Raw genomic sequence first — 24,755 nt, forward strand, 5'->3', positions numbered from 1 at the left:
GTTGGAGTCCAGGTTCCGCCAATTACTTGCTGTGTGATCTTGGGACCGGTTAGTTAACCTCTCTGTGCCCCCAGCTTCTCCATTTGTAAATGTTAACAACACCTCTTTCCTGGGCTTGGATTGAGGATGAGCTAAGCAAACCAGCGTCAAGCCCTTGGTACCGAGGCTAGCATGACAAACCCTCAACAGATGTTGGAAATACTTGTTTGAACCTGAGGTCTAGAGCAGTGCTGTGCAAAGTGGGGTTCGTGCATTGAGTTCCTGTCCGTGAATTTGCGCGTGAGAAGGTACGTAGATGCTAAAGCCAAACCGAACAGGTTTTTTTCTCCCACGGATGGTGTGAGAAGCTCTGGGGTAGACCGCACTTCTCCCACAAGAGCTGCTGGGGCAGGTGGTTCTTCAATGGCTCCCAGGGCCCCTCACCTCCTGGCGTGCACCCCTTTGTGTAATTCTCTTCCCCTGAGTGTGGGCTGGCCCTCGTGACTTGGTCCTGATGAAAAGAATACGCGATGAGCTGTCACTTGTGCGATTAGGTTACAAAAGAATTAGATTTCATCTCGTCTGCCTCTCTGGCAAGCAGCCTGTGACGTTGAGGGTGCCCTACGGGGGGACCCGTGTGACAAGGGAGGGAGGGCAGCCCCTGGGGAACCGAATCCTGCCCATAACTTGGCAGTAAGCCCTTCCCCAGTCACGCCTCAAGATGACCACAGCCCTGGACAGCACGACCCTGAGCCGGAGGACCCAGCTATGCTAGGACCAGATTCCTGACCCCCAGAAACGGTGAGCTCGTGCTATTTTAAGCCACCAATTTTGGGGAGAATTTGTTACGCGGCACTATATAACTGATACATCTGTTCAGGAGAATTAAAGTATGAAAAACATAGAAACTACCACGCATGCACCGGAATGGCTAAAATTAAAAAGAATGACAACATTGGGGCAGCTGGGTGGCTCAGACGGGTAAGCGTCTGCCTCTTGATGTTGGCTCAGGTCATGAAGTCGTGGTTTGCAAGATCGAGCCCCGAGTCGGGCTCTGTGCTGATAGCGTGAAGCCTGCTTGGAATTCTCTCTCTTTCTCTCTCTCTCTCTCTCTGCCCCTCCCCTACTCACTCACGCACACCCTCCCTTTCTCTCTCTCTCTCTCTCAAAATAAACATTTTTACAATAAAGAACGACAACCATAAGTGTCGGCAAGGATGGGAAACAATGGGAAGGTTCATACGTTGCTTGGAAGGGAAAATAGTAAACCACTTTGGACAGCTGGTAGTTTCTTACAAGTTAAACTTCTGTCTACCCTATGGCCCAGCAGTTGCCTTCCTGGGCATCCAGCCAAGGAAAATGAAAATACACGTTTACACAAAGACTCACCCATGAATACTGATAGTGACTTTACTCATAGTAGCTCCCCACTGGGAGCCACCCAGGTGTCCATCAACAGGAAAATGGATAAGTAAATGGTGGCTTCTTTTCATGATGGAATACTCCTCAAAAGTGAAAAGAAATGAATGATGGGTACACCAACAGCACAGAAAAAAATCACAAAAACGTGCTGAGCAAGAGAAGGCACGATGCAGAAGAACATATCCTGCAGCATTCAACTAATATCTTAACTCAGGGGACATTTGCAAGGTCGGGAGACATTTTGCTGGCGGGCGGAGGCTGTTCCTGGGTAGAGGCCGGGGATGCCGCTAACCATCCTCCAGTGCACAGGCCAGCTCCCTGCAACAAAGAATTATCCAACCCAGAGTGGCAGCGGTGCAGAGGTTGAGAAACATCGATTTGCATGTGGTTTTAGAACACGGAAAATGCATCGATGGGGATGGAAATCAAAACAGTGGTTGCCTCTGGGGGAACGGCATGGTCAGAGGCATGTCAGAGGGTGCGGTTACAGCCTATGGTATAAATATTTGCCAAAATTAATTAAGCTATACGCTTAGAATATGTGCATTTCACTGCATGCAAACTGTACCCCACTAATAATTTAGATAGAAAGACCGAGATGGATATAGATACACACACACACACACACACACACACACACACACATACACACACACACACGCTCTCCCCTAGTAGACATTAGAGTCCCTAATGTCTGGACAACCGGCAGTAAGTCCATTAGGTCAAGCTAGAAGTTACTGGGCAGAAATAGTCTTTTTGTCTCCAGGAAAGGACTACTCCTAGAGGCTGAGTCTGTGAGTGGGAATGGCCCTCTGTCTGGGCTTTCCTTCCAATCATATAGAGAACTCTCCCAGAGAGAATTTGGGGTGCAGCCACAGAAGCTCTTCACCAACCCAAAGGCTTGATCCCCACGGCCCATTCCCTGCAGAGGGCATCCTTGCACACACGCACAACTGGTCGAAGCTTCACGGCTGACGGGCTACTTGTTACCAGCCCTGTATTAGTCAGGCAAGGCCGACTGCCGTGTAACAAACAGGCCCCACACATAAATGGCTGAACATAACAAAAGCTGATTTCTTACAGTCTTAAAGGGTCTACTAGCTCTTCTCCAAACCTGGAGTCCCAGCCTCTTCCACCTTGTGGTTGTGCCCACCTGCGCCGGGCACTGTTCAGATATGAGCTCACTGAGTCCCCATATAACCTTATTAGGAAGTACTACTAGGATCAATCCCATTTTCCAGATGAGGTTGCACTGCCAACTAGTGAGCCCTGGGGGCTCCATTCAAACCCAGGGTGACTCACTCCAGAGCCCGGCGCTGAGCCGCTCTGCCCTGCTTCCAGCCCCTTTCTCCATCTCCTCGCATCTCCAGCCATACTTTACTGCTCACTGGTGTCTTCCTGCCACATAGACTCATGCCCAGGCCACTGGATGGCCCCACTACCCAGCCCCTTCCCCCGCCCCTGCCCCTGCGTACCCTTCAGTCCGAGGAACGGGGTTGTTACGACTGCTTCCCACACTTGGGTGCGTCTAATTCCCACCTGCGGAAGTGAAAAATTCAGAATTTTCTGAAACCCCAAGGCCCAGAGGTTTGGCTGAGAGGTCTTAGGTAGAGCCTGGGGAACATGCATGTCTAACAAGCTTCCCAGCCTGACTGCGATGTGGGGGGGTCCCTGTGGCCCCTGGGGGGACACCCCGGTTTTGGAACCCCCCCAGAGATCCAGGTAGGATAGGTGTAGAAATATCCTCCTGTGCGGTGAGCTGCTCCCTGGGCACAAACTCCCCGTTTCTCAGCGAGGTCCCTCGGCGCCCACAGTTACTTGTGGTAGATCTCCCACGCCACGAAAACCGCTGATACCAAATCTCTACGTCTTAGAGGCTCACGGGCAAGTCCACAGGGTCGGGCCCCGGGGGAGCGTGTACTTCCAAGCTGCAAAGTCGAAATTCACTTTGAAGCAGCAGCTTGTCTTCCGGTCCAGGCGCCACACAGCGTTTCCATGGTGACCCAGCCACTGCTGGTCTCTCATTATCCCTTCCAATACATCCTCTTCGGTGCCCCAATCCCTTTTCAAATCCCCTTCCCTTGGGACTAGCCTGCCGCTACTTTTCTTTCCCCTCCTTTGTTATTTTAAAATCAAGAAAGCTTAGTTTGTGGTTAACGGGGACACTCCCTGTCTCCTCCCTGGTATCTAAGGCAACAGACCAGGAGGTTTGTCCCGGAACCAGCCTTGTCGTCAGTTGGGTAAATGTGCCTCTCAACCGGGGAAGAATGAAACCTAACTGAAAACAGCAGCCAGCCCTGGGCAAACCCTTTTCTCTGCTGGTGGTCACTCATTCAGTCATTTGTTAAATCTCTAGATGCCGGTCAACTGCAGGAACAACACCATCCAGTCATTTCCCTTGTGGAGTGAGTGTCGCCAGCGGGGCAGAAAGCAAGAAACCATTAGATGCGGAAACAAGCAATCTCAGGGACAGATGGTGAGGGGGTGGGTGGGTGGGAGGGGAAGTGGTGTCCACTAAAAATGTGAGGGTCAGGAAAGGTTTTCTGAGCTAAAATTTGGGGGCAAAAATCGTATCGAACGTTAGTCATGTGCTGGGTAGAGGTGTAAGCATTTTACCTCCATTTACACCCCACAACCTCATGAAGGAGGGGCTGTTATTATACCCACTTTACAGAGGAGGACACTGAGGCACAGAGGACTTACGGCTGACGTCACACAGTTAACTGGATACAGAGCTGGGATTCGAAACCAAGCGCATGCCCACCTCTGCCCTCTGACGCCAGCTATCCATTCATTCATTCAGCCAATCATTATCTCGGGGTGGGTTGTGTGCATTGAAGGGAGATTTTCAGGAAGATGCAGAGGCTCGGACTTTGAGTTGGGCGCTCCCTGAAGTAGGGACAGCAGTTTGATGGAGGAGAGATGGGAGAAGGGCATTCCGGACCAAGGCTGTGCCTTGAAAGTCTGAGTGTGGTCAGAGACCAGTGGATACAGCTAAGGCTTAAAACCCCGCGAGAAGAGGAGGGACAATGACTTCTGCCAATCTCCCAACATTTCCAGAGTAAACAGAATTCACAAAACAAAACCAATCGGTGGGACTGGAAGCCGCCACATGGCAAGCTCCTGCCTAGAGATGTACTTCTCCCTGCATTGACTTCATTAGTCACATCACGATGCCCGAAAGGGCAATATGGCTGCCGCCTCTTGACCATTGCCTATGTACCAGATGCTTCTCGAAGCACTACAGACTTCACTGTATTTGAGCCTCACACAACCCTATAGGGAAGTGCCCAATATTTTCTCTATTCTACACCCGAATTTTAATAAATAAAAACAGCCCAGTTCTTTACAAAGGAGGAAACTGGGGCTCAGAGAATTCGCAACTTGTCCAGGATCCTATAGCCAGTATACGACCGCCCTGGACTTGGAAGCCAAGTGCACCCAAAGCCAGTGCTCCTATCACGACACTACATGACATGGTTCCCTGGGTCTCTGGATGCCAGCCATCAACAGGTGGAAGTGGAAATGCCCAGCTAGTTGCTTTTGATTTGCCGGCACATTCCCTATGGTTAGACTGATAATAACCCCACTCCCATCCCCACGCGGTTGTCTGGGTTTTTTTTTAATGAACCGTCTGGACGTTTGGGCATCCGCTTTGTTACTGCTCTCAGTTTTGAGTCTGGGCTTGACATTCTTTGCACAGAAAGTGTGTTTCATTTGTTCCACGAGCCAAGACAACGGCAAGACTATGTTGTAACCTCACATAATCGACATCGGTCATAAATGTTATTTCAAAGCCAGGATGTTTTAAAGGTCAGAGAAAAGCCCTCTAGTCTGGGGCTCAAACTCGGTCTTGCCACCCCATCCACTCCATCCTATCCTCTATTTTGCAGCCGCCATAGCAGGGCTGTTGGCAATGGGTTTGACTCAGAGCACAATCTCAGCTGGCCTTTATCTTTCAGAATTTCCACCTGCTCCCCCACCACTGTATTGGTTTCCCAGGGGCTTCAGCGGCCAACTTTGGCTCAGGTCGTGATCTCACGGTCCGTGAGTTCGAGCCCCGCGTCGGGCTCTGGGCTGACCGCTCAGAGCCTGGAGCCCGCTTCCGATTCTGTCTCCCTCTCTCTCTGCCCCTCCCATGCTCATACTCTCTCTCTCTCTCTTTCTCTCTCTCAAAAATAAATAAACATTAAAAAAAATTTTTTTAAGTCTGAGAAATCTGGTTATATGCAATTTCTTGACGTTGAATTCAAAATCTTCTTTCTGAACAGCTATAGGATGGTTTTTTTTTTTAATTTTTTTTTCAACGTTTATTTATTTTTTTTGGGACAGAGAGAGAGACAGAGCATGAACGGGGGAGGGGCAGAGAGAGAGGGAGACACAGAATCGGAAACAGGCTCCAGGCTCTGAGCCATCAGCCCGGAGCCCGACGCGGGGCTCGAACTCACGGACCGCGAGATTGTGACCTGAGCCAAAGTCGGACGCTTAACCGACTGCGCCACCCAGGCGCCCCAGCTATAGGATGTTTTGATTTGATAATGCTTGACAATTGATGAAACTATGGACAAAGGCAACAATTTTTAACCTTGTCGTTAAGCCAATATATTACAAACAAAAGCTAAGGTACTAAAATTTGATGCTTGTTTTTTTTTGTTGTTGTTGTTTTTTGTTTTTTGTTTTTTTTTTTACCCATTTAAAAAATCAGAGCACATTCAAGGTTATTCTTTTTCTTTTTTTTTTTTAATTTTTTTTTAATTTTTTTTTCAATGTTTATTTATTTTTGGGGGGACAGAGAGAGACAGAGCATGAACGGGGGAGGGTCAGAGAGAGAAGGAGACACAGAATCGGAAACAGGCTCCAGGCTCTGAGCCATCAGACCAGAGCCCGACGCGGGGCTCGAACTCATGGACCGCGAGATCGTGACCTGGCTGAAGTCGGACGCTTAACCGACTGCGCCACCCAGGCGCCCCAAGGTTATTCTTATAATGATACCTCCTTCACGCATCTGCATTCTGATAAGCTTTTCTTAGTGGGAGAGAAAGGAGGTAAATTCGGTAGAACCCTTGAGCATGTGAATATCATCCATCAAAAGTGATACAGCGTGGAATAGAAGTAGAGAGAGCCACTAACTGAAGACATCCACCCACTTCTGTGCAGACACTTGGAAAGCACATCATGTTCCAACCTGGTAGTTTAAACGACAGCCAAGTTTTAAAGTGTGCCTTCAAAACAGGACAGGGACCGTTCTACTAGATTATCCTTATATTTTGGTTTTAAGCCCCAACCCTCCAATTTCTACCCAATAAAGCAGAAATCAGCACACACCTGTCGCCCACTATGTATTTACCCACCCTTAAAACCATGGAAGATCCACGAATAAGTCCCTGCCCTCAGGAAGTTTACCGTGCCATGGTGGAGATGAGATATTCCATCAACAGGAATATGAATTGTCTATCCTAGAAGAACTCTCCTGTCCCCACGGCAGACATGACTAATCAGTTAAAGCATTATTTCCTGCTCTGCTCAGGGCTCTAGGAAGCGACTACAAATGAGTAGAAACTGGTACACGAGGGGAAAGCTATATGCTTTCCCTGACGCACAGTTATACAAAGATAACTAAGTATAAAAGGTAATCTTAAAGGGCCATATGTCTAGACTATGTGCTCTATAAAAGACTATGGAAGAGGTCCTTATCATTAGTGAGGCCAGAGAAGGCTTCCTGAAGGAGGGACAGTCATGGATAGGAGAGGCAGGGGGAGTTCAAACAGACAGAGCGGAGCAGCGGGCACAGAGGGGTGCACACTCGAGGCATGGGGTATCTGGCAAACCAGCCAAAGAGAAACACTGGGTTTGGAGAAATGGATTTGCATTTGTAGACCCAGTGGTCTACCAACGGTCACGAAAATATGATTGGACCGTGGAAGGTCAGTGATATCAGATATTTGGCTCTAAGTTACTACACACGTCAAACAGTTCTGCTCAGCTCGTTGCAAGCTTTTGGAAATGAGAAAAACAGCTGAACTTTCCTCCCCACGGATGTGTTTGTTTGACCAAGCACGTCTCAGACGCCTCAAGATGTGCAGAGCACCCTGCTGGAGGGTGGACCAAAGGGAAACCCTGCTAGAGGCTAATCAAAGCAGTTTCTAAACATCAAGCCTTGTGCAAACCGGGCTTTATCATCATTGCCCCTGACCTTCGCCCATTTGTACACCCTCCCTCTGATGCAGACTCTACCTCTCTTCTTATTAATTACTAGGTTCGGTAATAATAGCGAACATTTACTGAGTACCCTATCAGTAAGGGTTTGGGCGGGAACAGAAGTCACGAACTAGGTCATCGAGGAGAGTGTGGGAGGTTAAGGAAAACACCTTGGGATGGAGAATATCCTGCAGCCAGGAGTAGCCGGGCATGGGGAGGGGAAGTTGAGAAATGGGGTCAGGTTTGGGCGGGAGTGGCAGGTAGGGGAGGAGGGTGCGGAGAGTGGTCTGGATGCAAAGGGACGATTTCCAGCCCGGCACTTCAGTTCCGGGCACTGCCCTACCTGGATTATGTGATCTAATCCCCACAATTCAGTGACAATGACACAGTTAGCAGATGGCCACACTGAGGCACAGACAGGCGAGGTCACGAGCGTGCCATCCCACAGCAGGCCAGGGGTGGACTGGACCTGGAAGCCCAGCACTTCCTGTCCTCACTCATCTAGCATGTGACATCAAATATTTTACTAGAGTCATTTCAATGACAACTGAATTATTAATACCCCTTGTTCATCCAAGAGTCATTTCGTGCACTGTTGCAACTCGTGCAGCCCCCCAAAGGCCTCCTGGGGGAGTTATAGGAGCTTGGTTTCCAGTGGTGGCCACAGTCAGAGTCACCATCCTCCTCTGTTCCCGAGGAGGCGGGGGGCCCCCGATGTGACTCCGCCGGGGACGACCTGTGCAGCTGTGTTCATTGCCCGGAGCTCACGCAGTGGCCCAGGGAACTACAAACACAGCAGCGGCCTCAACCCTGCCTTCCGGACACCGAGCCACAGGTTCAGCTCACCGCGACAAGTGTCCTGCCCCGTCCCTCCGGTGGCCCTTCGAGGTAATGGAGTCGAGGCGCTCCTTTCTTAGGGTCTCACGTTTCCCCGAAGTGAAGAACTCCAGAAACACCACAGGGCAGGCAACTGCTGACTTCACCAGCTGCCGACTCGTCCGGTCTTCTTAACAATTGAAGGCCATCAATGACTCACTCTACCACTTGGCCCTCATCGGCCCCCTGCTGGCCTCGTGAGGGCACTAAGGATCCCTCTGGCACCTCTGACCCTGTTGGGCACATGGCCCTCACTCTGCAACCTTCCCAATTTGATTCTGTGGTCCATCATTTCAACAACACCTTTGGGGGTCTAAAGACCCCCCGCCCCCCCCCCCCCCGTCTTCCCGTCCTTCCCTGATGCCGTGTGGTAAAACCCCACCATTGGTGAACTCGCTACAGCACGATGCCTGCCCCCAACCGTCCTGCACCTGGCGAGGTTCCATGAACGATTCACGGTCAACAACCTCAAAATGGCTCCCGGCCCCGCCTGGCAATCCTACTGTTTCCCTAACTCCTGCCCCGAGCCCACATTTTGGAATCTCTCTCTTGCCTCGGGCTTCTTCTACCGACAAAAAGGAAGCCAAGAGAATGGAGATCCATTCACGTAAACCCTGGCTGGACACATGCTGTGGCTTCCCTGTCCCGTTACGCCTTGGGAGGTGCACCCCTCGCTCTCCCCCTCCAAGACCAGTCCTTCCTTCCGAGCCTTGCTATTTGCGGGAGCCCGACCTCAGCTATTTTCCGTCTCTCTCTCCTCCTCTCTCTTGAATGCTCACCTTTCTCTTCCAGCCTGCCCCTCCCCGCCTGTTTTGTTTTTTTTTCAACGTTTATTTATTTTTGGAACAGAGAGAGACAGAGCATGAACGGGAGAGGGCCAGAGAGAGAGGGAGACACAGAATTGAAACAGGCTCCAGGCTCCGAGCCGTCAGCCCAGAGCCCGACGCGGGGCTCGAACTCGCGGACCGCGAGATCGTGACCTGAGCCGAAGTCGGCCGCTTAACCGACTGAGCCACCCAGGCGCCCCTCCCCGCCTGTTTTTAAATACGCTCAACACTCTGCACTGACTTCTTGTCCCCTGATCGGCCACTGTCCTCACCCTCTCTGCCCGGCCAGGCGTCTCAAAAGAATCGCCTGTGCTTGGTACCCTCCTCATTTCCTCACTCTCCATCCGCGCAGCAAGCCACTCCCAAAGGGTCCCGTCAGCCACTGAAGGTCACTGTTAGTCTCCGAGGTCACTGATGACCTTCACCCTCTGATTCCTATGGATTTTTTCAGTCTTATCTGACTTGACTTTCCGGTGGCAGGTTCTCAGTGGATGATTCCCTTCCTCTTAAACGGCTTTTTCTCTTCTTCTTCTTCTTCTGACATTCCATTCTCCAGGCTCCCCTCCTTCCTCTCTGGCCACTCCTCTGGCAAATGAAATGCTGATGTCCGTCAGGACTTCCCAGGCACTTTTCCCCCTCATTTTGCTCTCTTCCTGGGTGGTCTCAACCACGCTCCTGGCTGTGACTGCTGCTTACGACAGACGACTCCCCGGCGCACATCTTCGGCTCCCCGGTATACGTCACAGCCGTACTGTGAGCTCCGGACGTGCCCAGCCGCTGGCACCGCGGACATCTCCGTGCAGAAAGCACAAAGACTCCTCGCGCTCTGCCTGCACACAAGTGAGCTCGTGACTTCAAGCCCATGACCTCATCTTTGTTGAGGGTTCCCTGTTTCGCTAATTGCTACCACCACCCAGTGGGGTAAGTGAAAACCTCAGGTGTCACCACGAACTCCTCCCTCTCCCTGAAACCCACGCCCAACGATCTATTTCCTAAACATCTGCCACCATCATAGCGGCCCAAACCAACGTAGTTTTTCTCCAAGGCTTCCCTTGGTCTCTGTTTCCACGCTTCCCCATCTGGAAGGATGGTTTCACAGCCCTAATATGGCCATTAGGCCATATTCACCTTACTGAAGATCCTTCCATAGCTTCCACTGCTCTTGGTATAAACATCCAAACAGTCCTGGTGGCCCAGAAGACCCTGGGTAGCCCTGCCTTAGTCTGACTGCCTCCTTCACTCTACTCCCTCCCGGGACCTTTACACTCTACCCACTTTGACCTTCATCCAGTCCCTCCTGAGTGGTATTTCTTCTTTCCACAGGGCCTTTGCACGTGCCCCATGCCTAGAAGACTTCAAATGTCATCCCCAACACCTTCACCTAGTAAAAATACCACTACCTGTCACAGGGATACGCAAGACCGTTCATTCGGGGTATGCGAAGAAAATAACAGAATTTCATTTCATAATTTATTTTTATCTCATTGTTTTGAAAGGTCCATCTTGTGCATGTTTTATTAGGCACATGATATGTTGGTCGAGTAACGTATGTTTAAGTATATATATGCTTATGAAGAATTAGATATGCACGTATAATGTACACGCTCAAATTTTTTTTTTTTACTGAAAGGAGTCCAAAAATCTTGACGATCAGAGCAGTAATCAGCTCTCACTTCTTGGGAAGACTCCTGCCACCCTTGGCACACCTAACACAGCTGTAGACAACTGGTGTGATGAACGTCTCTACTGCTAGAATCCGAGCTACAGGTCAAGGCCGTTGTCTGTCTGGTTCCTGCAGTGTCGTCCCCAGGGCTCAGTGCCTTATGTATAGTGAGTGATCCAGAGGTATGTTTAGAATGAATGAATATCCTAGAAGTGGAATGTTCGTGCTCTCCTTCCCATCCTCACAGGAGCCTTTTCATGTCTCACATCTGGAATGTTTTTAACGGACTCTCTCTTTCCTACATGGTAAGCCTACACGCAAGTCACTGCTTTCGCAAAAGATAAATAAGAAAACGACTTGGAGATACTTAAAATATACCCTGAGTAGCTCCAGGTGCCGAGTCTGTCGGGTGCTTTCAAAAGTCATCTCATTTAGTCTTGAATGTGACCTGAGAGAACCTTATCACCATCCCTGCTTGTTGAGGAGAAAAGCGGGAATCAGGACGGTCGAGGTCATTGAGCCCAAAACATGGTGGAGGAGGAATTCAAATTCAGGTTTGGGCTCTCTGCCTAATCGGCTGCCTATTCTATCTCAGCAGCTTGCTCATAAAGTGAACATTTTGATCCAAAGAGGCAATTTCCCCTTTCAAGTGATCTCAAAACCCTGGATCGTTACGAAGCCCGCTAATTCCGGTGGCCATCCAGAATCAAATGCAAGTCTACCGTGGAGCGGTTCTGCGGATGTTCATTCCTTTCTGTTCTCTGTTTCCGCGTGTTTGGCGATGAGGCTGTCGAACAAAGGGCAGCTCAAGTCACGGTGCTACTTAAAGGGTCCGTCCACTTGCAAGGTAAGAGCCGTGCTCGTTTATCTTCATAATTTTTTTAGCAGCACGTCCAAAACTGTGGTATATGATGCTTTTTCAAGTAAAACGCTGTCTTCGTGGGCATTAGCCCATTGGCTTCGCGGCTGAAGGTTTTTAAACTGTCTCTGATATTAGCCAAGAGAATGGAGACCATCCATCCATCCATCCATCCTCTGACTCAGGCAGCCATTCAACATTTCTCCTCACATCTCTGGCCATCTGCCAGTCCTGCTCAGTTTTCTCTACAAAGAAACAGTCCATCTTGGACTTAATGAATGGGGGGCAGGGAGCGGGGCGCCCATGAAAGGCATCAAAGTACCCTGACGTCTACGCCAGACGGAGGGAGATTCAACTTCGCAAAATTCCCATAGGCTGCTCCTCCCCTTTGTATCCATTCGTATCCGTATTCATGTATGCAACGACTAGCTATTTGACTCTAATCTGTTCATGAAAACACGCTGGCCAGCCATTTTCAGAGAGCAGTCACTCGTACTCTGTTAAATGAGACAAGTTTTAATGCATTCCAAATCCACCCAAAAACCTCAATCCACGTCCCAAAATACCACTGTAACACCCTTAAACGCCATGTAAAAAAAAAAAAAAAAAAAAACCTCTCAGGAATTTTCTATACTATAAATCAATTAAAACACCCTTCACTTAATTAGCACTCAGGAAACTCCTCGGTGGGAAGGTTTGCACGTGTGTGTAGCCAATTAATACCGTAGGGGACCAAGGCCCCTCCTCCTGGAATCGCACTGGCCTTGATAACGTGAATACATAAGGAGATGCTATTGAAAGATAGTAAATAGCACCTCGATTGGACCTGGGCTTGTAGGACCCCCCGGGTACGTGAGTGAAGCCGACTGGGACCCATGAAGGGCTAAAGTTCCGGGGGGGAGAGGGTGGGGAGCACGACAGTGATCACACGCAGTTTATTTAAAGGGTGGGGCAGCAGGTGCAAACAGGCTAGTACAAGAGGGGAGCCAAGGGCTGCCACACCCAGCACTCCTCGCAGAAGACTCATGAGCAACGAAATGTTTTTATAGGTGTGCCCTTGTAGGTTCACTGTAATGGCCATTCCACACAGAGAGGGCCAGGCGTCCACCAGCTGGGGATATCCACATCACGGGACATTATTCAGCCACAAAAAATAAGGTTCTGATACAGGTCACAACATGGATGAACCTTGAGCACATTATACGAAGTGAAAAAAGCCAGACACAAAAGGTCGCATGTTTGAACAATTCTAAATATGTCGGACGTCCCAAATAGGCGAATGCCTGAAGACAGAAAGCAGATTGGTGGTTGCCAGGGACTGGAGAAGAGAGAGAAATAGAGAGCGTGTCTGCTTAATGGGTGCAGAGTTTTCTTCAGGGGCGAGGAGGATGCTTTAGAGCTGGATGAAGGTGAGAACAACGTTGATAGTGTGATTCGTACTCTTTAAACTAGTTCGTGAATTTCACCTCTATTTTTTAAAAAAAAAGGCTTTGAAAACGACTGTAACGTTCCTATCACCAGCGCCCCTCACATGGGCATTGATCACTGTTTGATACACGAATGAATAAATGAAAGAGTGAACCCTGGTCTTTAGTGCCCTGCTTGCCTCAGGCCACTCTCCAGCCTCATTGTACATCAGGCCCCACCTTGCTCTTGCTTTTCGGGCACCCTGACCTTTTGCTAGGTCCTCCTAAGCACTAAGTAAGGTTTCTGTCACAGGACCTTTGCACGGCTGCATTCTTCCGGAGCCCCTCACCTCCCTCCCCATTGCCCTGATTAACTTCCTTTCTAGTCCAGCTCTCAGCTTGGCCATTACTCTTTCCAGAAAAGCCTTCCCTGACCTTCCTGACTGAGTCAGTTCCACCTTACCCTCTCCTAGCACTAGAACTTTCTCTTCAGGTCACTTGCCACAACCACATCTTCATTTATCTGGGCTCTTCTTCTAACTCTGGTCTCCTTTACCCAACATAAATTTCATGAGGGATAAGAATGGGTCACTGTGTTGTTGAGGAGGGAGCAGCTACCACTGTATCCCCATCTCCAAGCACGGTACCTGGCACATAGTATGTGCTCAGTAAACATAATCAAGGGAGGGAGAGAAGGATGGAGGCAAGAGGGAGGAATATATCCACCCTTTTCATCTGTTTTCCTTTAGAAACCTACAAACACCAGACAGCCTGGGTGACTCAGTCAGTTGAGTGTCAGTTGATTTCATCTCAGGTCACGATCTCACAGTTTGTGAGATCAAGCCCCGCATCCGTGTCTGTGCTGACACCACAGAGCCTGCTTGGGATTCTCTCTCTCCCTCTCCCTCTCTTTTTCCCTCTCTCAAAATAAAGACAGAAACTTAAAAAGAAAAGAAATTTACTAAGACTTGATTTCTTAACAGATCGGCTACAAAGAGCCCTTTGTATGCAAGTGTATGTTGATTCTGACATGTCCCTATAGAATTCCTTAGTTCTTAAAACCTATCCCTGTGAAGCTATTCTCCTCCACCTCAAAGCAACGTTTCCCAGTGTTTGTTAGCAAGAAATCAGCTGTGGACATAGTGAATGCAGGAACACTGGGGAAGAAGTGAGAGACGAACTGTTAGCGGTCACTGGGAGATTGGAAGGTCAAATAGCGTGGATCGTCTATGGGATTCGGATTTCTCCTGCCGGTCTCCGACTCTGGGACGGCCAGTCACCCTTTATCTTGCCTCCTCTTTGTCTTCTGGCTCTGCTGCTTTCCCATCTGACCGGTCCCTCCTCTTCCTTCTGACTTTGCCTTACACCCCTCCGATTTCTCATTTGGGTGTTTCTTCCATGGGGTTCTGATGGCCTGTCTATTCCCCCTTCTTACGACCCAGGTACTCGATGGTAACCGGGGCCAGTGTCTGAAAACCTGAAAATGTCTAAAGATACAGCAATCTTCACTCCTGGAGTTAACGCAAAGAGAAGAGCCGGGCACCTGAATTATTTATACGCTCGGGCAGAGGAGAAATGAGGAAGGGAGGGGGATGGGATGGTCTGGGACCTGACCCCAGGGAAGGGACTGGGGACAGAGACCTAGGGTCCACATCGTATCAGGAAGGGCCTGGTGTCTCCGGTGGCTGTGTGCTCATCTCTCTCAAATAATCTATGCTAATTTCTTGATGAAAGATTCATCCTGTCTTCCATGTTGCTAAGCAACCAGCCCAAACATGTTTACTGTGTAAATCTCTCCGGAGGGCCCTGGGCTGCACCCAGTGCCTGAAGCGTGATGGACGTAAGAGGAGACAAAGCCGCCCAAGGCTCGGGGAAAGGTTTCTCAAGCTGACCTGCAACAATGCGTATTTTTGACACTTTTATGCCATATCTGGGGAAACACAGTGGCCCAAGTATAACTGTGACTAGCCCTTTTCTGCTAATCTCCAGCCTCCTGCTCAAAAGTGTGGGCCCAGGAGCCAGGCTTCCTAAATTTGATTCCCAACTCTGCCACCAAGTGTGACTTCAGAGTGCTGTGTTCTGTTTTTCCCATCTGTAAAATGGAAATAATAATGACGCATATTTCACAGGGCTACGGTGAGGACAAAATTAACATGACTCAAGACGGCCCGGCACGCACCCAAAGAGCCCGCAAAACGTTGGTTATGCCATCGCTAGTGCTCACTCCTCTAGGGAGATGCTTCTAAGTTTTTTGTCTGTGTATTAACACGCATTGGAGAGTCTGCCAGACAGGCGATCAACTGAGAAACGAATCCTTGAAAAGGGTAAGAATGCATGGGGGGGCAGACCGTGGAGCGGCCCGGAATCACACCAGTTCATGGGGCCTCTTCTGACCACCGAGGCACAGGGGAGACCTTGCCAAGGCAGCGAGCCAGAACAGGAGAAAGCTCTTTGGGCTGAAGGTGGGGGTGCCCCCCTCCCCCAGGGCTTCCCAAGCCCCTGCACCTGCCTATCCCGACAGAAGCGTAACACGATTCATGGCGATTTGCTGGCTGGCTTCGTTGTCTGTCTCCTCACTTATCAGGAAGAGCACACACCCGTCTCCTCCTTGCTGTATCCCAGGGCCTAGCGTGTGCTCATTAACTTTTAATGAATGAACTTATTAGCTAATGAATGCAGCATATGGGTTCTGGTTCATCCTCGCTCTCAATAAGTATGAATTCAGATTCGGGATCTGAGAGGACTTGCTCCAGTGGTCTAAGGAAGAGGAGGGCAAGGCAGGAGGGTTGACACACACATCGGCCACACCGATGGTCTCGAGGCCCCAGTCCCAAGGAGGAGGCGGCCACAGGAGTAACAGCAGAAAACAGACGGGGCCAGGGAGGTAGTATCTGATGGATCACAAGAAAAGGAGGGCCATGCCTCTTGTTCACAGCCTGGAAGTCCTCCTGGTGATGACAATTGTGACTTGATACCAAATTGATGTTTACAAACTGTGTATGACAACATGAAAACTTTTAACGACAACTTTACCGGAGTGTAACCATACAAAGAAAAGTGCATAAATCAGAAAAGGAGTGGGGCGCCTGGGTGGCTCAGTCAGTTAAGCGTCCGACTTCAGCTCACGTCATGACCTCGCGTTCACGAGTTCGATCCCCGCGTCGGGCTCTGTGCTGACAGCTCAGAGCCTGGAGCCTGCTTCGGACTCTGTGTCTCCCTCTCTCTCTCTCTGCCTCTCCCCCACACATGCTCTCTCTCTCTCTCTCTCTCTCTCTCTCTCTCTCAAAAATAAACATTAAAAAAATTGTTTTAAAGAATGCAACAAGGCAAGCACCATGTGGGGAGCAAAATCAGACACTGAAACCAAAGTTTTCTAAAAACAGGACCCCAACTCCTGCTAAGTGACAGGTGTCAGGGGTTCTGAGCCATGGTAGAAGGCACTTCTCCCTGCTCATTCTTTATTACTTAGGTTAGCCAAAAACAGGGTTTCTTCTGAAGGGACCCAGAAGTAAGGGGGAGTGAAAGCCTGTGCAGACCAGCGTGAGGAGGAAACTCAGGGGGAGGGAACCAAGGGGTCTGGCCACCTTTCACTGAGTAGATTCTGAAGCAGCGGTGAAGGGAAGATACGCACACGCACACACACGCACACACACGCACACACACGCACACACCTGTTCTGCTCGCCGCTCTGTCTCCTCACGCAAGCTGCCGGGTCACTGCATAATCACCAACCTTCGGAAGCTGGGCTGACAACAGTGAGGGAGGTCCCCGGGTGACCCTGCCAGACCACGAGCGGACAATGTAGTGAGACTGAACCTCCCTCGTCCCCCAAAGGACTGTACCTGGGGGGAAAGGGGAGGGATTGTCTCAGGAGGCAGAACAAAGGGTCCAGAGTGTGTATTTTGGAAAAGCGAAGAAAAACCATGAATTGAAGCCAGCTGGAGGCACGAAAGGTGATGACTGAGGGTCTCTGCCCTCTCTCTCCTCCCACTTAGCAGAGATTCGGGGCCTTTTTTGTTCCATGGATTCCTTCAGCTCTCCAGAGAGGCCCCGTGGACACTTCCTCAGAATGTGTGCAAATAAAAGACATCGGACCACAGAGGAACGTCTAACCACATCGGCTCGTGAAACGGCTGTACGGGTGCCTCTTCGTCCACTCGTTCCCTAACGGGATCTGGCAGGGGGGTTAATAAGCACCATGATTTAGACCTGGCGATAAACGTACATGATGCTACAGCTGTAGTTGCCTTGAAACTACGTGTGATTTCCCTCGGGGACCAAGTCACAGATATCGTTAACACTCCTGTAGAGTGTTGCCAATATTCCTACTAAGGGGAGATGCTACGTGTTTGTCACCGAGGTTAGTTAGAAAATGAAGATGTACTTTTTTCCTGTCCGAGACCATGAACCTCTGAATGTCTCTCCACAGACCCCATGGGGAGGTCTGGGGAGCCTCAGGTTAAGAACCCCCAGGGGAAACATCCAAGTTCTTCTCAAAATCACTACAAACTTCAACTTCATCCAACCATTCGGGGCCCGACCGTCCAAGAGACTTTCCCGGCAACCACAACCAGTGACTTACAGAGTCACAGGCAGTCCCTCCGCATCCTACAGACATCCGGTTCAGGGTATGGGCGTCTGGAGCCCAGTTCCCCTGCCCTGCGCCCTCCTTTCAGAGAACGCCTTCCGAGAGCCTTCCCCAACTCCGCCCCTCCTTGTCAATGTGTGCCACTTTGATCACCCCGCTGTCATCTGTCACCCCTCACACTACCTCCTTCACTTATTTGGAAATGTCAATTGTGCCGTGTTTTCTCTGTTGACTCTATCTGGGTCAGTGCTGAATCTGAGCACAACGGCAGCCAAACCAACGTCATGAGATGCCTCCTGCGCCACATCCGGCTTGCCCAAATCCTTGTCACCGAGAGAACCAGATGAGGGAATGTGGAGGAAGGGGTCTCGTGTGTCAGTAAATGTTTACTGTGCCCCTACAGAGCGAGCGCAGGGTTACAAAGGCACGGTGCATATGCACTCACACGTGCAGAAATGACTCAAGCGAAAGTCCCAAGTCGCTGGACACGGCGATACATTTATTTGTCCACCGTTTCTTACTGGACACCTAGTCGGTTCTAGCCACTGAGCAGGTGCTGGGAATAAATAACCTACAAGTAAAGCGGGTATTGGGGCACCTGGGTGGCTCGGTCGGCTAACCGGCCGACTTCGGCTCAGGTCATGATCTCTCGGTCCATGAGTTCGAGCCCCACGTCGGGCTCTGTGCTGACCGCTCAGAGCCTGGAGCCTGTTTCAGATTCTGTGTCTTCCTCTGTCTCAGCCCCTCCCCTGTTCATGCTCTGTGTCTCTCTGTCTCAAAAATAAATAAACGTTAAAAAAATTTAAAAAAATAGTAAGTGGGTATGAAAGATCACACCCAGTTATAACAAGAGCTATGAAAGAATTGGAAGGAACAATAGGGAAGAAGGTAATGGGGGGGAGGTACTCCGTTACATGTGGCAGGAGATAAAATCCTCCCGAGAAGGTGAAATTTAAACAGAAAGAAGCCTGGGGGTGCCTGCGTGGCTCAGTCGGTTGAGTGTCTGATTTCGGCTCAGGTCATGATCTCACGGGCTGTGAGTTCGAGCCCCGCGTCGGGCTCTGTGCTGACAGCTCAGAGCCTGGAGCCTGCTTCCGATTGTGTGTCTGCCTCTCTCTCTGCCCCTTCCCTGCTTGCTTTCTTTCTCTCTCTCTCTCAAAAATAATAAACAATAAAAAAAAATGTTTAAACAGAAAGAAGCCTGAGGGATGGGGAGGAGCTCTGTGTGAAAAGCCAGAGGAAAATGGCCATGGGGGCTGGGGGGGGGGGTGTCTTTAAGAAGGATCGGAAATCCAGGGAGGGTGAGATTTCAGATGATTGGGAGAAGGGCATGAACCTTGGCCTGGAGAGGGAGACATCTGCCAGGTCAAGCACGTGAGGGAGTGGAGTGGCTAAAAGCACGGATTCCAGAAGCAGACCAGCTTGGCTAGAATCCATCCAGCTCTAAAACTTCTCTAGCTGTGCGGCCACGGGCAAGTCACTTAGCCTCTCTGAGCCTCAGCTTCCTCATCTTGAAGCAGGGATGATCAAATACGTCCTTCATTGAGTTGTTCAATGCATTAAGAATAGAGCACTTAGCACGGTGCCTGACACAGAGCACATGTCGTGTAATGGTTTGCTATGACTTGTTCCATGCTCATTGAGAAGTTGTGGGAGGGTTTGAGCCAAGGAGACGGTTGTCTTTAGCAGGTTCTTGGCCATTGTATGGGCTACTGGTCAGAGTTGGAAGGGATCCCAAAGGTCATTTACACCCAGTCCTTCTCCAGTGCTTTTCTCTGGGGAGGTGAGGGGACAGCGCCTGAAGAGCCACCTCTGTGACAGGCAGAATGGTCTTCCCCTAACGCTGGGTGGGACAGAAGGTTGAGAGGCAGCCGGCTACAACTTCTGAAGGGTTCCCCCACCCCCTCAACTCCCGGTGGGTGGAGAGCCCACTACTCCCACCTCAGATGGTTCTGGGTCTCATGTCTCGATGCCCAGCTGTGGCTCCCATTCCTGCCAGCGTCAATGTCACTTTTCTTGGATTGTAAGTGCCTCAAGGACAGCAGCCATTTCCTTCCATTCTCACTAGCCGGTGACTGACACAAGGCCCCGGAGCAAGCGCGGAGTCTCAGAGCTTTTGAATAATTGATTGGAAAAACGAAGGTGGAATCATAGCATTCTTGTGCCTCTCCCAGACCTACAAGCTCTAGGAAGAATCTAGAGGGCCTTGGGAAGTCCTCGAGACAAGCCCCTGACCCAGGGCCAGCCTCCCTCAAACACCCAGCGGGACTTTCTCTGGTTCTCTCCAGAGGGCATTTGGCACTCCCCACCACGGGGAATGCTTCCTGGAGTGCACAGCCCGTCCGGGGCTCCTTCCAAACCTCTTCCCTAGCCCCCCTGGGTCACACTGTACAATGGGGACAAAGGGCTCTGGGTACAAGCCAATGCATGGGATAAAGCCCTCCTGGGTCCAGGGCCATCTTCAGAGCTATCCTAGGGGAGGGCACAGCAAAGCCCCCCTGGCTGGCTGGCTGGAGCTGAGGGCTGCTGCGAGGGGGCCCCTCCAGATTCACCAGCCTCTCCCCAGACCCCAGGCACCCCCACCGACTCCCACGGGTCCAGCAACCACCTCCCCTCTCGTTTTCCCGTGGCTTTCCCCCTTCTCAGCTAAGCTGGTGCTTTTCCAGACACCCCCCCCCCACCACCACACACACACACTTCTCTCTCCGGTCCCCATTTCTCCCCCCCCCCCCAATTCTGCACGCTTCTAACCCTCCAGCCCCCTCCCGCGGTTTCCTCCCAGCCGCTCCACTGTCCTCCCGGCCCCTGTTCCTACCCAAGTCCCCTTCCCATTCCGTCCCCACCCCTCCCCTTTAGCGCTAGGCTCCCCATTCCTCTCGCGCCCCCACCCAGCCTGCCTCCCCTAACTATTCTCCCCGACCCTTCCCCCCGCGCCCAAGCCTTCCGGACCCCTAGCCGGGTGCTCCAGCACGTCCTCCGCCCTCCTCCCCGCCACGCTCGGTGGCGCAAAGAAGGCGACCGCTCCCCCCCCCTCCCCAGCCCGTTCCCCCGCGACTGCGGCCGCCCAGACCCCGCCGCGCCCGGGAGAGGCCGAGGCGCCGCCCCCGCTCACCTGTTGTGCGGACCGGAGCACGCCGGGTCTCGCCTTCTCCGGATCCGGGTCCCGCTCCCGCTGCACCCCCTTCTTGGGATGCATGTGCCGGCACAGGCAGGTGACCCCGCACAGCGCGAGGATGCTGGTGGCCGTGCCCAGCGTGGCGCCCAGCGCGATCACGGGCACCGACAGCACCATGGTGCCCGCGTCCCCGCCGCCGCCGCCGCCACCGCGGCCGCCGCGCACCTACCCCGGCCGGGCCCGCCGCCCGCCGCCGCCCCGGCCGCTCCTGGGATCGGGGCGCGCCGGCTGCTCTCCCGCCGCCGGAGGTGGGGGGGGGGGGCGGGGAGGGGGGACGGCTGCGAGGACGTCAGAGGAGGAGGCCGGCCCGGAGCAGGCTGGTGCGCCCGCACTCGGCTCCACGTCAACCCGCACCCCCTCCCGCCGGCACGTGACCGGACCCCCACCGCAACCGCAGCCCAGCGTCCAGAGGGATGCGAGCTTAGGGTTGTGCCAGGCCAATCTTCACGCTTTCTGTTGGCGGGCACTTGCCCCGATAAGGGCGGGAGCTCGCGGAGGCCACACCGTGTGAGCTGGCGAACCAGGGCTCCATCTGGGTACAGATTTTGCCAGACTACCAGCCCTTCCTTCCCCACCTTCTCTGGCCCAGCAGGCTGTGAACTTGGGTCCTCCAGGAGGTTTTCAAACACACAAAAGCTGGAGATTTCCGGTCTGCCGAATTTGCCAGGTGTTGGCTATGCCCTGAGGGTGAGGGGCAGGCGACGGGGAGAAGGGAATTGGTCTCTGTCTGGCGTGGAGACTGCGCCCGTGTCCCGGCGAAGGGGACCGCCACAATTCTGCTGCTTTCCGCATCTCCTTTAGGGTTCTCTATGACCTCATCTGATCTGCGGATCTCCGCTTGCAGATGAGGAAGCTGTGGCTGGCAGGGGATGGGGGGCAGCTAGAAAAATCCGGTCATCCCGAGCCCAGACGCAGGCTGGCAGATTCCAAGTCCATGTGTCACACTCAGAGAAAGAACTTATCTTGGATGAACAAAGACTGTCACTTGCAGTAGCCAGGAGCCCACAGCTGGTCCGGAGAGGGGGGGAATAAAAGCACTGTGCTTGGAGTGAAGGGAAATTTGAATTCCAGGCACGAGGAAGACCGTCTTAGAGCAGAAAACAACGGTTTTCAGTGCATTGCATTGTGTGGAGTGTTTCGTTGAATTCAGCAAGCGTTTGCCGTGTCTGCAGTTCTCTACGCGTGCTGGGCACGTGTGACAAGGAGTGGGGACGATTTCGTCCACAACCGGGCTCTCAAATTCCCGTGGCGCCGATGACTCCTAAATCTATGATGGCTCTGGCCAGGCCTTCTGTGCTGACCTGCAGAAGTGACCACCGCCTGGTGCGTGGCTTATCTCCCCCGTGTAACAAACCGCCCATGACTCAGTGGTTGCTTCTCATGATCTTGCAGGTTGACTGGGCTCAGCTGGGTGTACTTCCTGCTCCAAGGGATGTCTCCCGCGACTGCACACGGCTGGGCCGGGCCGTGCAAGATGGCATACCACATGGCACTGGCTGCCGCGGGGGGCACAGCTGGCTGTCCCCCAGGGGGGTGCCCTTTGGTTCTCCCCCACGTGGCTGGAGCTGCACGGCAGCCAGGTTCCAAGAGGAAGGAAGCGGGCGCGGCCACTTCTCTTTAGGCCTGGCTTCAGAAGTTCTAGAACGTTGCTCCTTTGGTCAAGCAATAGTCTCCCTCTAATTCTTTCCCTACAAGGCATTAGAAAGGATGTTTCTGAAATGCAGTGCTGATCCTGTTGCTCACATGCATAAAAGCCTTCAGAGTTTCTCCAGTGATGAACCCAAAGACTCCAGTTAGATCCAAAGCCCTAGTGGCGCCTGGGTGGCTCAGTTGGTTAAGTGCCTGACTCTTGTTTTCAGCTCAGGACACGATCTCGAGGTTGGCGAATTCTAGCCCCGAGCCTGCTCTGCCCATCCTGTCTCTGCCCGTCCCCCGCTTGCTGTCTGTCTCTTAAAAAAAAAAAAAGAAAGAAAAAAAAATCCAAAGCCCTTTGTGATGTGGTTCCTGCCAATCCCTTCAGACTCACCTCTGTACACTTCCCAACATGCCTTTGAGCCCCCAATACTCTCAGGAACTTGGGATTCATTCGGCAAGCTAATCTCTTTGGACCCTTCATACCATCACCCATGGGTGCAAACAGCAGGTGCTCAGTAACTGTTGAAAGAGGGAACGGTTCACCTGATCATCTCATGGAGGACTTCCAGTGGCTTGGAGGGAATCCCATTTGCTAAATGAGCTCCATGTGATTAAACTGACTCTTCCACAAATATTTATTTTGTGCCTGCTGTATGCCAGGCACATTTTCCTACTGAGCTCCATTCGCTGCCAATCGCGGAACTCAAGTCCCTCCGGGAGACTCGGTATTCTCTCTCATAAGAGCTTCCCTGGGAGGTTTTCTTGGCTCCTGGACCTGGCAACGCAAAATGTTCTGGGGAAATCAAAGGTTTAATTAATGATGTCAGCCCAGATCTCCCATGCCTGAGCCGCTCCCCTGGGAGACCCTTAACACCATCTAGCAGGATCTGGGGTGGGGGGAGAGGGGAAGGATGAGCACTTAATTTTAGACATTGTCTGATGGAGATCGTACACCTGTCATGTGGTTCATTGTTACTATGGTTACCGGGATGACAGCAGCTGCAGTGACCTTCATTTTCAATGGGAAGAGGGACCCCAGCCTGAGAACTGCTTGTCTTTGGCTTCTTTCGCACACAGGGAACGCGTGGCAGGGCTAGGGTAGACCTCAGGGAATTTGAAACCCAGTGATCAGAACTCGGTGTCACCTTTGCTACATCCTGCCCAGGATGCGATTATGGCTTCTCGGTTCCTGATACCCAGGCAGTAGCCTTTAGCGACAACTTTCTTTTTCTTTTTTTTTCTTTTTTTTAACGTTTATTTATTTCTGAGACAGAGAGAGACAGAGCATGAACGGGGGAGGGGCAGAGAGAGAGGGAGACACAGAATCAGAAGCAGGCTCCAGGCTCCGAGCCATCAGCCCAGAGCCCGACGCGGGGCTCGAACTCGCGGACCGCGAGATCGTGACCTGAGCTGAAGTCAGACGCTTAACCGACTGAGCCACCCAGGCGCCCCAGCGACAACTTTCTAAGAAAAGGCCTTAGTGGATTCCTTTGAAAAAATGGGGCCATGTCTGTTGAGAAAGGCGGTTGAGATGGTCTAAGGAGGAGGTCCACAAATAATTGGAGATTCTGGGGCCGCCAGACTGCCAAGAACAGGGCAAGATGCTCGGGGGTTGGAGGGAGCTTCTGGAAGGCCGAGGCGTAGATCTCAGGAGGTTCCCTAACCTCTCGATGAAATGTCACCATTGTTATTTTGATCGATATTTTACTCATTGGATGATGAAATATTCTGAGCATCCACTCTGAATCTCTAAGGTATTAAAATGCTTTTATCTGGGAAGAAAGGCTTTCAAATATAGAAGGTTCTCTTCCTTGCAAGCATTTGTTTTGTCTGCATATAGTGCTGAGCAGGAGGGAGGAAAATAAACAGGCAGAACAACCGAATTTTAACATTGGAAGGATAGCAGGGATCCCCTTGTGGAATCCTTCCATTGGACCAGTAAGGAAACCGAGGCCCAGAGAGATTGCGGCTTGCCATAGGGGAGTTACTGACAGAGCTGAGGTCTTTTAGGTCAGGGTAGGTTAGGTCCTGCTGTAGCAACAAATGACCTCAAAACCTCAGGGATTAACCCAACAAAGTTACCCCTTGCTCCTATCATAGTTCAAGGTGGGTCAGGCGCCTCAAGCA

At 51.6% G+C, this 24,755-nt stretch overlaps 1 protein-coding gene across 1 annotated transcript in view; it reads right to left on the bottom strand.

The window, feature by feature from the left end:
• The window catches only part of SYT13 (synaptotagmin 13), a 41,569-nt gene extending 20,414 nt beyond the window's left edge, over positions 1-21,155 (bottom strand). Inside the window, exon 1 of the mRNA XM_043581033.1 lies at positions 20,931-21,155. Within this exon, the coding sequence (XP_043436968.1) occupies positions 20,931-21,110 (180 nt within the window). The 5' untranslated portion in view covers positions 21,111-21,155. The remainder of the gene's footprint in view (positions 1-20,930) is intronic.
• Positions 21,156-24,755: the final 3,600 nt, after the last annotated feature.

The sequence above is a fragment of the Prionailurus bengalensis genome, chromosome D1, assembly GCF_016509475.1.
Source record: "Prionailurus bengalensis isolate Pbe53 chromosome D1, Fcat_Pben_1.1_paternal_pri, whole genome shotgun sequence".
NCBI lineage: Eukaryota > Metazoa > Chordata > Mammalia > Carnivora > Felidae > Prionailurus > Prionailurus bengalensis.